Raw genomic sequence first — 12,073 nt, 5'->3', positions numbered from 1 at the left:
TGGGGACATCTGTCAAAACTTTAGCTGCTCAATGCAAAAGCAGAATGAAACATGACAATATGTTTAACTTCCTACAGTGATTTCACGAGAAAGGCAACTGCTACATACCTGGATCCTTTTCCTGGTGCAGACTAAGTAATAGCCAACTGTGTCCCAACTGGAGTCCTCAGATGGCCTGTGGTAGATGCCACTCATCTTGTCGTGAGCAGAGCTGTTGGCCAGTGTCCTGTCTGCTATGGTGCCCCAGTGAAGACAAGCCTGGCCTAAGATATTTGTGTTATTGATCTCAGTCAACAACCGAGGTTTAGCCCTGACGTACTTAATGCTGCAAGTCATTTTTCAGAACTTGAAAATTCGCGCGAATGTCAGGAAGATGTAGTTCTAAAATGTAGAACATTTTTACAATTTTGGATCCGAGAGGATTGTGCCCCTTTTGCAACAGTGAGGTTTTTGGGAGGCAGTTGTAAACATCCAAACTAAATACATTTCCAGATTTCTATGTTAATATGTGGCCCTGGACAGATTTGCTTTCCTTTAGCACTGTGCTTCTATTTGAACATTATACCATTGAGACTTAAGTGTATCTGGATTCTCTTGTTGCCCTGTTCCAAAGAAACTGCTAGATGTTTGGAAACTTTCATTAAAGAAACGTTACTGGATGTTTAAAATTAACTGTTTTATTTTGATAGAGGAACATAGTTCATGGTATGCTGGGTCAGAGAAAGTTGTTATTGCAGTGGCTCCCCTTTGCAGGTAGCAACTCAAATTACAGCATAGCATTGCATGTGGCTGTTACTGCACCCTTCACCAAGGGAACGAAGACAACAATAGTTCAACATTCAAAATAAAAACATAAATTAAATATGATTAGTTATCCCAGTAGAGCTATCTTTAAGCTTTTGAAAGTTCAGCTAAGTCTGTAAAATTGGCAATTCAGTGTTTAGTATTGGTTCTCTATAGTCAGTTTGTATTGCATACAAAGGCAAATTAAAGAAAAAGCAAACAATAAAACAAGCATTTGCAAAACCAATATGCCTGGCATTGTCTACCTGCCTCTTGACTATATCAACGTTTATTTTGTTCTGTAATGTTTTTTTTTTTACAAAACTTTATTGTTGATGAGGCTGTTGGGCCCTCAATTATCTTTAAAAATGTAGCTTTAAAGCAAAAATATATTTTGTTCTCAAAAAGCCCACATTGCCAGTTTAAGTTGCTGGCCCATAATAGATGAATATTCTCCTTTTGAAAGGGCAGAATGCTGGCACTTAGAGAGATGATAAGCAATGGCTGAAGTGGGCCTAACCATTGCCCTGTGCTGTAGCGGGTGGAAGAAAAATGTAAATGACTCAATAACAGATCAATGGATGAAGAGGGCTGGCTGAAAGCCCCTCTAAGTGTCTATATTATACATAGAAATGTAGTAAAATCTAAAGAAACTGGCTAAAGGCAGTCTTAAGAAACTAATTTGGCCTGGGGTACTAGGTGAAACTATTTTCACTATTAAAAGTCCCCTCAATACCATTGAACCCCCATCTAGGCCTTCATGGGAATGCCATCTGCATCTGCACACAAGTGTACAGAAGTACCTCTCAGGGACCGGTGGTATGTTGCTGCTCAAATCTACACTATAAGGGAGCCTGCAAATGTCTCATTACTAGTGGTATTCAAGGTGGATCTCTCTCTCTCACCTAAAACAAATATAGACCATTTTTCCATCTACAAAGCCAGTTTATAAGAAGACGTTGTAGAAGACTTTAGGCTATTTTCCAGGGCGGATGTCTATTCTCAAAAGAAAGTATGCCTATTTCCAGAAGAAGACCTTCTTTGATTTCTATATCCTCTGTAAAAGTGGTCCTATAGGTACTGATTAGTGTCACACACTAGGGAGCAGATGAATACCAGGGAGGGCAGCTTATGAGATAAAATCTATTTATCCTGCAATGGTAGTTTTCGTAGGGGTTGACTTTTTCAATAGCCAAGGATATCCTGACATCAAGGGCCTTGTCTCTAGGCTTTAGTGTTTCTTCATTTAAGTAGATTAATGTCAATAAGAGGTATTGCAATTTCTGGCATCTGAAAAGGGGCAATTTTTTTTTTTTTTTTTTTTGCCAGAACAAGGACCCATTGAGAGAATTAGAAATTAGGATAGTTGTCATCAGTGCCATTTTCCAAATAGGAAATTAGGGTTTGAGTGAGTTTGGTGGACATTTTACTGTGTCAAAAAAGTGACAGACATCCTGTTTGTCTGATTACAAGTGCATTATATCCTATGGCTTATGTAATAAGGCAAACAAGCTGTCCATTGTGTGTGATGGAGTAACTTGTCTGGCAAACTCTGAATCATTCTCTTAAGAATTTGTATACAAAATTATATTCTAGCAAGATAGACCCTTTTTTCTCTGTGAATCCGAAGGGTCCAGAATGAAGGCCTAAGGTACAGACCATTACTCTTGCCATTATCCAGAGAACCAATACCGTGCCAATTACAAATTAAATTGCTGTTAGCTAGCTAATGTAAAGGTGCCCAAATTAATAAAGTAATTGTTAGCTAATGAAGTGTAGGCAGGGTGATCATATGATCCCAAGAATAGGTTTTCATGCATGGTGTCCTATGCACGGTGATTCTCCGCTAGAAACACTGTGTATTGGTGTAATATGCTCTCTAATTGAGTCCATACAAGTTATAAAATATATGTTCAACATTATTCTGGAAGTTTACCTTTCGTGAAGTATTTCTACGTATATTACCAGAGACTTGCAGATTTTTTTTTCTCTGCATCGATTTCTATGTTTGGTGTCAGTCAAAATTTGTTTTTTTTAGACCTTAGTTTATTAAACAAAACAATGAATAAAATATAAAACACTTTCTAAAAGGAGAAGAGTAGCTATTTAATACCTATAATATTTCCTATATGTTGTTTTCATTGATATCAATTAAACATCTACTGACTGCACAAGTTATATCAAAGGACTACACCGTAAGAACCTAGTTGCTTTACAGTGGTTTCTTATGCCGTATTTAACTAAAACAGTTTTTCAAATCCATCCTCTTACTTGCTTTACAAATAGTCTAGCAGAACATGTGCAATATCACATTTAAAAGGTAACCCGCAAAAGTATTTGCTCCATTTACCCCTATGGCGGTTACTATCTCTGCTACGGGTTACGGCCTTCACAAAATTTTAGAAGCAATAGTCTAATTTTCCTACTTATTATTGCAAATAAAGAGGGGTCATGTGAATGCTTCCCTCGAGAATCATTTTGGCGTTCCACAGACATTTTGTCACTGAAATATCTCATATTGTTGCTTCTTCAGCTAGATTAATTTTAAACCACAATTCTTTCCTTGATAAGCTCGGTGCTAAATCTGGCGTGGAAAGCTGTACAATCAGGCTCTTACACAACACAGCCAAATTACTTGTCTCCTTTTCCCAGCCCTTTTATTCTTGATGATTTCTTACGGACAATGATTTGCTACTTTACGGTGTGTCCTAAGCAAAGTCTAAGGTACCCTGCTGTATGGCTCCAGAAAGTTAGGTTTGCTTCCCTTCTTATTGCCTGAACCAGAAAGGAACCTGTCAGGCTTAACAGATTGCTAAAAAACCTCTCTCTGTTACACCCCATTTAAATTTTGAATCCGAACATAGGATTTCTGCTCCATATAGAATCTACAGTTGTTTTATTGCTGAGTATACTGTTTGTTTTGGTCTCGTAGGTAGCCCCCAGAATTCCTATTGAGCTTCTTCTACCCTTGATACAGTCATTACGATTCTCATCTTTATGATCTTAATGTGATGGGTTTTATTCAAACTTGTGTGGAATCACATACCTAGGTACTTATAGGAATCCACTTCCTCCAACTTACTATGTCCCATGAACCACAAAAATGCACTCTTTTGGTACCAAATACCATAACTTTAGTCTTATCCATATTAATAACCATTTTTGTTAGTACAGTAATTGAACAAATTGGCAAGTTTTTTTCTCAGTGATATTGGAATGGAACAAAGTACATAGGCCTTTGTTCCCTTTCCTGTGCAAATCGCAATTCAGACGCAAACTCCCATTTTTACCCGATCCAGGAGTCTAACTGTTGTCCAAAAACTGTTCCCAGTGGTTGGTTGCCTGCACTATTGCTGGCATTTACAACCTAGAGCAAATCATGCATTCATGGACCACAACATTTCATGTTTTCAGACCTGGGAAAACATTTGCTATCAGCATGTTGTACCCCATTCAGAGGTCCTGAGCTCAGAATGGTGCAGAAATTCAGAAATTGCACACCCTGTATGTACTGCTTTGGCAATAGTGATCTTAACTGGATGTGCAATTACCACTTGGCTTGCACAAAAGAGGAAATAAGCACCCAAACTGCTGTGCTTAAGGCTGAATATGCATACAAACATCATAAATTGTCACTAAACTCATTTGTTTCATTCATACGTGGCTATGACAAAATGTTTTCCAGCTGTTGTGCAGTTACAAAGATTTCATGAGAACTTCAGAAAGGTTGACTAAAGAAACTAAAAAATGTTTACTACTTTGCTTACCCCTAATTTTTTTCACACTGTCCTCTAGGTTACATTAAACTGCAAGGCACTGAGAGCCAATAGATTAAACTCCATATTAATCCACTCTTTATTGGCTTTTTAAAGAGACTAACAGCCTAAGTTAGACATTGGTGGATGGGTTACTCTTTCACAAAGGTGACAGTTAATCCGTCTGCTGTATTACAGTTTCCATAGGATATAATGGAATCATAATACAGTGGATGGGAAATCTGTCACACATTTGTGACAGAGAACCCCATCTGCCAAGATCTAAATCAGGCCCTAAGTTTTTCATTGTGAGTGGCCCTGGGTAATAGCCATCATTTCCTCACTCAGGAATTACCATTACTGGAGATGATAATAATTATGGGATGGGGAGGTGAAAGGAATTTCAAGGGGGGGGGTCATATTTGAGATTAGGACTCCCCCTGCCAATTCCCTTGTTTATCCTTAATAGTCCAGTCTGAGACTTTGCCTGCATACAGGGGGTGAATTCTCTGGTCGGAGTACAACTCACCATGTAGTGGTCTTCCGGCTAAGTGTGTAACTAGCCACTTCCAATGAGGGCCCAAAGGTAATGCTCATCGCAGCATGACATGCATAGAATATTTGTATATGTGTGCATAGAGTAGTGCAGGCGAGGAGGAATGACTCCTATAATCATTTGCTATGTACAGTTAGGTGAGAGCCCATGAAATGCAATTCAGGATGGTTACCAGAGACTATGAAGAGATATAGACGTCAGTTTCTTTCTGGATTGGAGGAAGGCAGAGGTGGTTTTAATGTCAAAGTGGACATAACCATTTTATGACACTGGCCATCAAGCCCACACTTCTTCCCTCGTCAGGGAGGACGGTATGACACCAGCCAACTGCCAGAAACCTGAGTTCAACTAAATGGCTGCGTTCTGCTCTGCTCTGCAGCCCATAATTCCTCAGCTTGCCTTTCAGAAGTCTACGTTGATCTGTCCAGGTTGTTTGTATGCGGCGGAGTTCCCCAGCAGTTGACTGACGGTTGGTAAAACAAAGTTTAGCCTCATTAATTGAGAAGCCTAAACTGATCAGGCCTGTGGTGCGCATCGCCTCTCTCCTTCCCAAAAATTAAATAAACATACAGATTCATATGCATCTGTACATTTGGCCGCGTCCCAGAGCTGGAAACTGTTCCCATTGTGTAATTGCACAAGCAAGTAGCTTGTAACGGTATTGCCCCACGCCTGCAAAAGCTCCCTTTTAGCTCCTTTTTTCTGCCCGATTACAAACCGAAGAACGAATAGCATTCTAAAAAAAATGATTTCGAAGATTAAAGTAAGAATATACGGGCCTGATTGCGAGGAGGCGGGCATTTTTTCATCGGATAAAAATCTAACACCAAGGTGTTTAAGGATTCATCTGGGGCGATTATTAATCACGTATTCCAGTGTCTTTGGAAATGACATACGAATTTTTGTACTTTTCGCATTAAAATCCTCACATGCCAATAAATGTCAGGCACTACTCCCCCCCCCCCCCCCCCCCCCGCCCCTCTCACCTTGACTCTGACAGCATTGACTTGCCAACATTTAATAAAGGCTGTGATCTTTATCGCACTGGTAATTACCACGTGCGATAAACGTCACACTTATTGTAATTGCAGTTTAGTGGGCCACTTGTAATCAGACCCTTTACTTAGAACCTCATTATGGGTTGGTGGATAATTACCGATATATTAATTTCTGTTACCGCGTGTCAGATTTACGAGTTCTGCAATTTGTATGTGGGATACAATAAAAAACGCATCCCTTTTACTTTTTGTCAAGTTAAACCTGACAGAATTTAAAGGACATATATGACTGGTAATTACTGGGTCAGTAAGCGCCATATAAATACAAATACATGTGAACTAATCCGCAAGTTATGCCCCATTTTAAGGGGAAAACTCGTAATCGGTGCAGTGTCACGCACTCGATAAATAATGTAGCCTGTGGGTTTGTTGATTATTCGGTGCACTAAATATTGCACCTAACACTAGACCTCTCGTAATGATGGCCTTAGTTTCTTTAAAAACGGAGTGATAAGGAAATTAAAAATAATTCAAATTCCAAATACGGGCATTTTGTTTACCTCTGTTTAAAAACAAATCCAGGTTCCAAGTATCGCCTGCTTCCATTTCGTCTAAATGGGATAATATCAATTGTGGGGCTTTTTTCCGTGAGGAGGGTGTGCTTATTTATTTTGTATTGTCAAGCACATTTATTACGGAGTTACACACAAGTCGGAACTGCGAGAATGCAGTTTTACTATATGCTGGGATTTTGAAAGTTCCAATCCCACTGAAGCAAACATGCTTGACTTTCTTCCTTCAGTTTGCCAGTTATTCGGGAACATCATGCTGACATCGGTTCAGCAGTACACAATTCTCCTTTCCATCGTGGATTATTTATAATCCCACGGTAATACTACCGATACCTGCGGTATCTGTAAAAGTGAGAGCAGAAATACCGCATTACAGTACCGCGGTACTCGGAGCTCCGAAAGAAGGGTGCGTGAGACATTTTAGCCTGCAGGTAACGCAGCGCCAGGGCCGGCAGGCAGAAGACGGAGGGGAGCACTGTGAAGCCACGTGTACTTGGCGGCACTAGACACGCTCTTCCGCCACTAAACGCGTGGTAAACCGTGCACTTGTGAGCATGACAAACGGCGAGTCAGAAGCGCACCGGAGCAGCTGCACTCGCCTGGCGGAATGATTCCTGAGCAAATAATGGCGGATAAAATTAGCAGACATCTGGAATAGGCGCATATTTCAAAGTTATTTTGGTCCAAATCTATAAAGCACAGTATGAGGAATATGATTGGTAGCTGGTCTTAATAAACAGTTAGTGAGTTCTGCTTGCCTAAATGCAAAACAGATGTAGCTTTGTTCTTAAAGTGACTTTGATGAATAAACTATATGTGACGTCAGGTCAAAACTATTGGATGTCTCCGAACAGCAGAGACATTTTTTGGAATAAGGGGGAGAAAAAGAAGGAAAACGTTTCCACTGCAGTCGCAGGAGGAACCGAGTATAGCCCAGTCCCCAGCTCGTCAAAGGGGCAGGTAGCCGGATCTTTCAAACAGAAGCCCACAAGCCTGTGGCAGCCCTGCCTTTATGGAGATTTATTTTTTCAGGGAGTTTCTAATTCTCCACCCCCAATCCCCGGCCAATGCCTTTTGCACATTTTGGAAATAGTTTGTTTCAACTGTTATTGTGGAATGTAGTGGAATGTGCTGTAGACTCTGGCTAAAATATCCACTTAAGGTGTCACTTTTCGTTGATGACTTTTTTCCGATCCGTGTGATGTGCTCTTGGGGTCTTTCTGCGTCTCCACATTTGAAGAGACCAACACACCAGCCATTCGAACTTTCCATCAGGGCAGCATCTTTTTTTTCTCTGCAGGTGCATCAGTCTCAGCCATCAGCAATCTCCCCCCTAACCTTGAAAAGCACTCGCCTGACTGAATTGTGTCGCAATTTCCGTTTTCAGATACAAATACTTGGAAAAGTTGGCTGCTGAGGAGTACGAAAAGGAGGTGAAAAATAGAAGCCCGAGCCGTGGCAAGAGTGAGCTGTCACTGAACCTGAGTTCCCCAGTTACTGCAACATCGCCAGTTGCCGTTAGCGTGAGCCCAGCCTCTGGAGAGGCTCAGGAGATCTCCAGGACCACCTCTACAACCTGTCGGACACCCCAACCCTCCGATGGTGAGTACTGCTTCAGGCAAACAGAACATCCAATTGGTGACTTGAATCTGTTGGAAATGTACTTTCTTTCCAAAGTCTTTCCTTCATTCAGAGCGGGATGTATTGAAGGATTTTACACATTCTGTGTCAATGTGGAAATGCATTTATGCATAGGGGCCATAGGTTCTGAGATCCCTAAACCTGTTTATATGTGACCATACATTGGAAATGGGAGATTATTAAGTGATGACATACTATAACTCCTGTTGGTTGTCTGTCAATTGTACAACTCAAGGCTGTCAAATTGTGGTTGGAATGGCATAATGTCATGCAGGGATTGTTGAGTGAATATCCTGACAGAGAGTGTGGGTTCGGTATGGTAAGATGGTGGAAGAACTGCCTCTAGTGAATGTTCCTGCAGTTGGCGCATGGTGGGCCTTACAAGTCAAGAATAAGGGGATTACAGATATGAGACGCTGAGAAGATGGAGTGGCAGAAGCACATTTTCGAGGAGGATGCCGAGGGGCCTAGTATGAAGGATAGAATTGCTGTACAGGGGTTGTGGACTAGAATGTCTGAATAACATGATTCATGTAGCACCCTTGAGGGTCACATTGGTGTTGCACCGATCAGGATCCATGTGCTGGAGATTGTGCTAAGGTTTTTTAAACTGAGTTTGAAATTATATTTTTTTCTTGGTTATGGTTCATGAGCAGTGGTATCCCATTAGGCACACCTGTACCAAATTTTGACGCTGAACAGTCTAAGTCAGCCTCTACTTTAAAGCAAAAGTTCAAAATTAAAGCATTGTGTAGCAGTATTGTAGATAACTGTAATATATCGCATGAGGTTCTGTGCTTGAGTTTTTGAGTGTGTTCTGCTCTTCCCTGAGGGACTCCTTCAGTGGTGTTTTTGATGCCTCTTTAAAGTGGAGATTGGTTGACTTTGCACTGGAATGTTTCCTGTCATATGAGCAATTAGGAAGTTTGATCGTTGGCGCATATGTGAAAAAGTTTCACAGTAGGAAACTGTTTGGTGTCACTGTAAAGGCTTACAGGTCATCTGAAAGGCCATACAAAGTTTCAGGACAATGTACTTATAAGGACATTAAATGTCCTGAGAGTGATACTCAATTATTTGTAGTAATAATATATTGGATATAATATATTGTTTTATCCACTGTTTCTTCAGGTGTGTAAAGCCTTTTTTTGGTGAGAAATTCATTTTTGTGTAACATCATTTTGCGAAATCATGATTTCCTATAAGATGTGATCTCACAAAGATCATTGATGAACAGCACTGAGGCCTTAATAAAATTACAACAGTGAGCAATAGGATGAATAATATGACAAGAATAAGGCACACAATGTTCAAACTGAGTGCCCAAAGGGATAGCATGCGTGCAGTAGGCAGGCCAATGAGGTATGGATGACTGGAAGGTGGTAAGGATGGAATGGATGGATGGATGGATGGATGGATAGATCAGTCTGTCCATTGGGCGGGAATGCCATGGGTAAATGGACGTAATGAAGACAGATGGTTTCAGCGGTGGATGAACATAGAGAAGGAAGAAGGAAGAGAGGTATGAAGACAGTGAGGACGTGGGAAGCAAAGTGCTAGTAGATGGACAGATGGGTGCATGAGTAGGTGGACAGGATGAAGAATGGATGGGTATTTATGGCTTCCTCGTGCTTAGTTATTTATTCTTTTATTTCACTTAAAGCGTCTTTTAGTACGCCAACTCTAAAGGAGCTCTATTTCTGCAAGCTCTAATGGCCAACAGAAGCAGAAGCTGTCGCTAAAAATTCGATTTCTTGATTTTTGATAGAGTGCTTGACAGGAACCGCATTGGGCAACACTGCGATTTGCATTGCCTGTACGTGATCTTTGGACCTGCCCAAAGGTTGGATGGAGAGCTTAGAACAGTTGTCTTTCCCTTTTTTTTCCAAAGGTCATGCGGTTTTATTCTGAGCCTACTTTGATGCGTGTCTATTGTGCAGTTGTGGGCTTTTCGCTGCAAAGTGCCATCCTTCTTAGGTGGCTCATGATGTTCTTGGAATTTGTAATAGGTTTTGGGTTGCAGAGCAGTAGGCACATTTCAGGGAGTGTCCTGTTATCATCTTGCAGTGACTATTTGGTGAACAGAAGAAAATGACAGTGTGGTACATTGACTCTGTTTTTACACTGCACCCTTGTGCGTGATCAAACATTCACACTCCCCAACAGTTTGTCCTGTTTGCGTTTGCACATGCTGACAGGAACCTCCTTAGTACCGATTATGGGGTGTGGAAGAAGCTGCCAACACAGCTGTATCATTTTTCCTTGCCCTCTCTATCATGAAGTGTTCAGAATGTTTCGATCTAATAGTTTGTGGAAGAAACATTCTCTTGGGAGAAATTGCTGTTCTTCCAGGTTCTTTAGTGTCATGTATTCAGAGAAAACACATATTGGTACACTGTAAAAAACACTTGGAGATACCTGTCCTGAGTAACACTACTGGGAGCGCAGGCTGCTAACACTCAGTGGTAATTAGCAGTTTAATTACAGCGTCTCGAAGTGAGCCGAGCCTTAGCCCATTATCAGTAACACAAGCACCTATACCACCAGTACAATTGTGACTTGCCTCAACATTTAGGATGGTGACATCCAGTTGTCTTTCTTTTTTATCTAATCACTACTACTTATTCATTCCAGCAACTGGCAGACAGTCCCAGGACACAATTAACCACTTTGGGCCTGATTACGACCTTGGCGGATGGGCTACTCCATCACAAACGTGACGGATATCCCGCCCGCCGCTTTACAAGTTCCATAGGATATAGTGGGACTTGTAATATGGCGGATGGGATATCCGTCATGTTTGTAACTGAGTAGCCCATCCACAAAGGTCGTAATCGGGCTCTTTGTGTTACAAAGTGAAAATGAAAGGGCAAAATCTTAAACTGAATCTTTCCGGAGACCTTTCTTTCCTAATAACATTTCAAGGGTAATCTACCATATCCCCAGGTGAACACACTACAGGGATCTTATTTGTATTCCAAGGTTCATTAGCTCAGTCCAGCATTACGACCTGGAGGAGTAAACTACTGGGTAGTAACATTAAGGAAAAATATACAATTGCTTGCTGATTAGTTAATTATTCACTATACTTGTATTATCTATCTGTGTAAATTGCATAGCTGTCCTCCGTGATATGTATTTTCAGCTCACAACAATGCACAGTGCAGATATTCAGAAAAACATATAAAAGTATCTTTGGTGCTGCAAATTGCTTCCTTTCACTCAATGCATGTTACCTGCAACACTTTGAAGAAACAGAAACAGTGTAATGTGCTTGTACTATATGCTTGAGAGACACCTGTGTTGGGACAAAGTCCTTTGCGTGGCTGGTACATATTGTGCTGTCCTGCCCTGTGCCTTCTTCTCGCATGGATAATGCGTTTCCCCCAATGAACAGAAAAATGGACAATTACCAGGGATATGCTTCATATCCATTATGCTGTTCATCCGCAGACCACAGCTCTGCAGGTAGGACACCCAGAGAGTCCCAAAGGAGTGAAGGTGATTAGGGTCTCGCCATCACAGTCGGTGACGAGACCAGCATTTGTGTCTGCGTCAGTCAGTCCCTGGTGCACATGCCTATTTAGCTGTACACCTGTGGGGAGGCTGGCTACTGGCCATCCAGAGTAAAGGACCATCCAGATCCTCATAGCTGGAATCTCCTTCACTTTCTCATGCTAGTGAAGTGTAGCTAGCATATGTGTATATTTTGGTGTAGGAATGATTCAGGATATTCATTGGAACACTGTATATGGTTGCACAAGACGA

At 41.2% G+C, this 12,073-nt stretch overlaps 1 protein-coding gene across 8 annotated transcripts in view; it reads left to right on the top strand.

Annotated features, from left to right (window-relative positions):
- FHOD3 (formin homology 2 domain containing 3) overlaps nucleotides 1–12,073 on the top strand; it is a 1,176,281-nt gene that overhangs the window by 946,406 nt on the left and 217,802 nt on the right. For all 8 annotated transcript variants that reach the window (XM_069219602.1, XM_069219604.1, XM_069219603.1 and 5 more), the window contains one exon: nucleotides 8,052–8,266. In XM_069219602.1, coding sequence (XP_069075703.1) covers nucleotides 8,052–8,266 — 215 coding nt within the window. The remainder of the gene's footprint in view (nucleotides 1–8,051; nucleotides 8,267–12,073) is intronic.

The sequence above is a fragment of the Pleurodeles waltl genome, chromosome 2_2, assembly GCF_031143425.1.
Source record: "Pleurodeles waltl isolate 20211129_DDA chromosome 2_2, aPleWal1.hap1.20221129, whole genome shotgun sequence".
NCBI lineage: Eukaryota > Metazoa > Chordata > Amphibia > Caudata > Salamandridae > Pleurodeles > Pleurodeles waltl.
The sequence above is the reverse complement of the archived record's forward strand: the minus strand, read 5'-3'. Positions and strand labels throughout refer to the sequence as shown.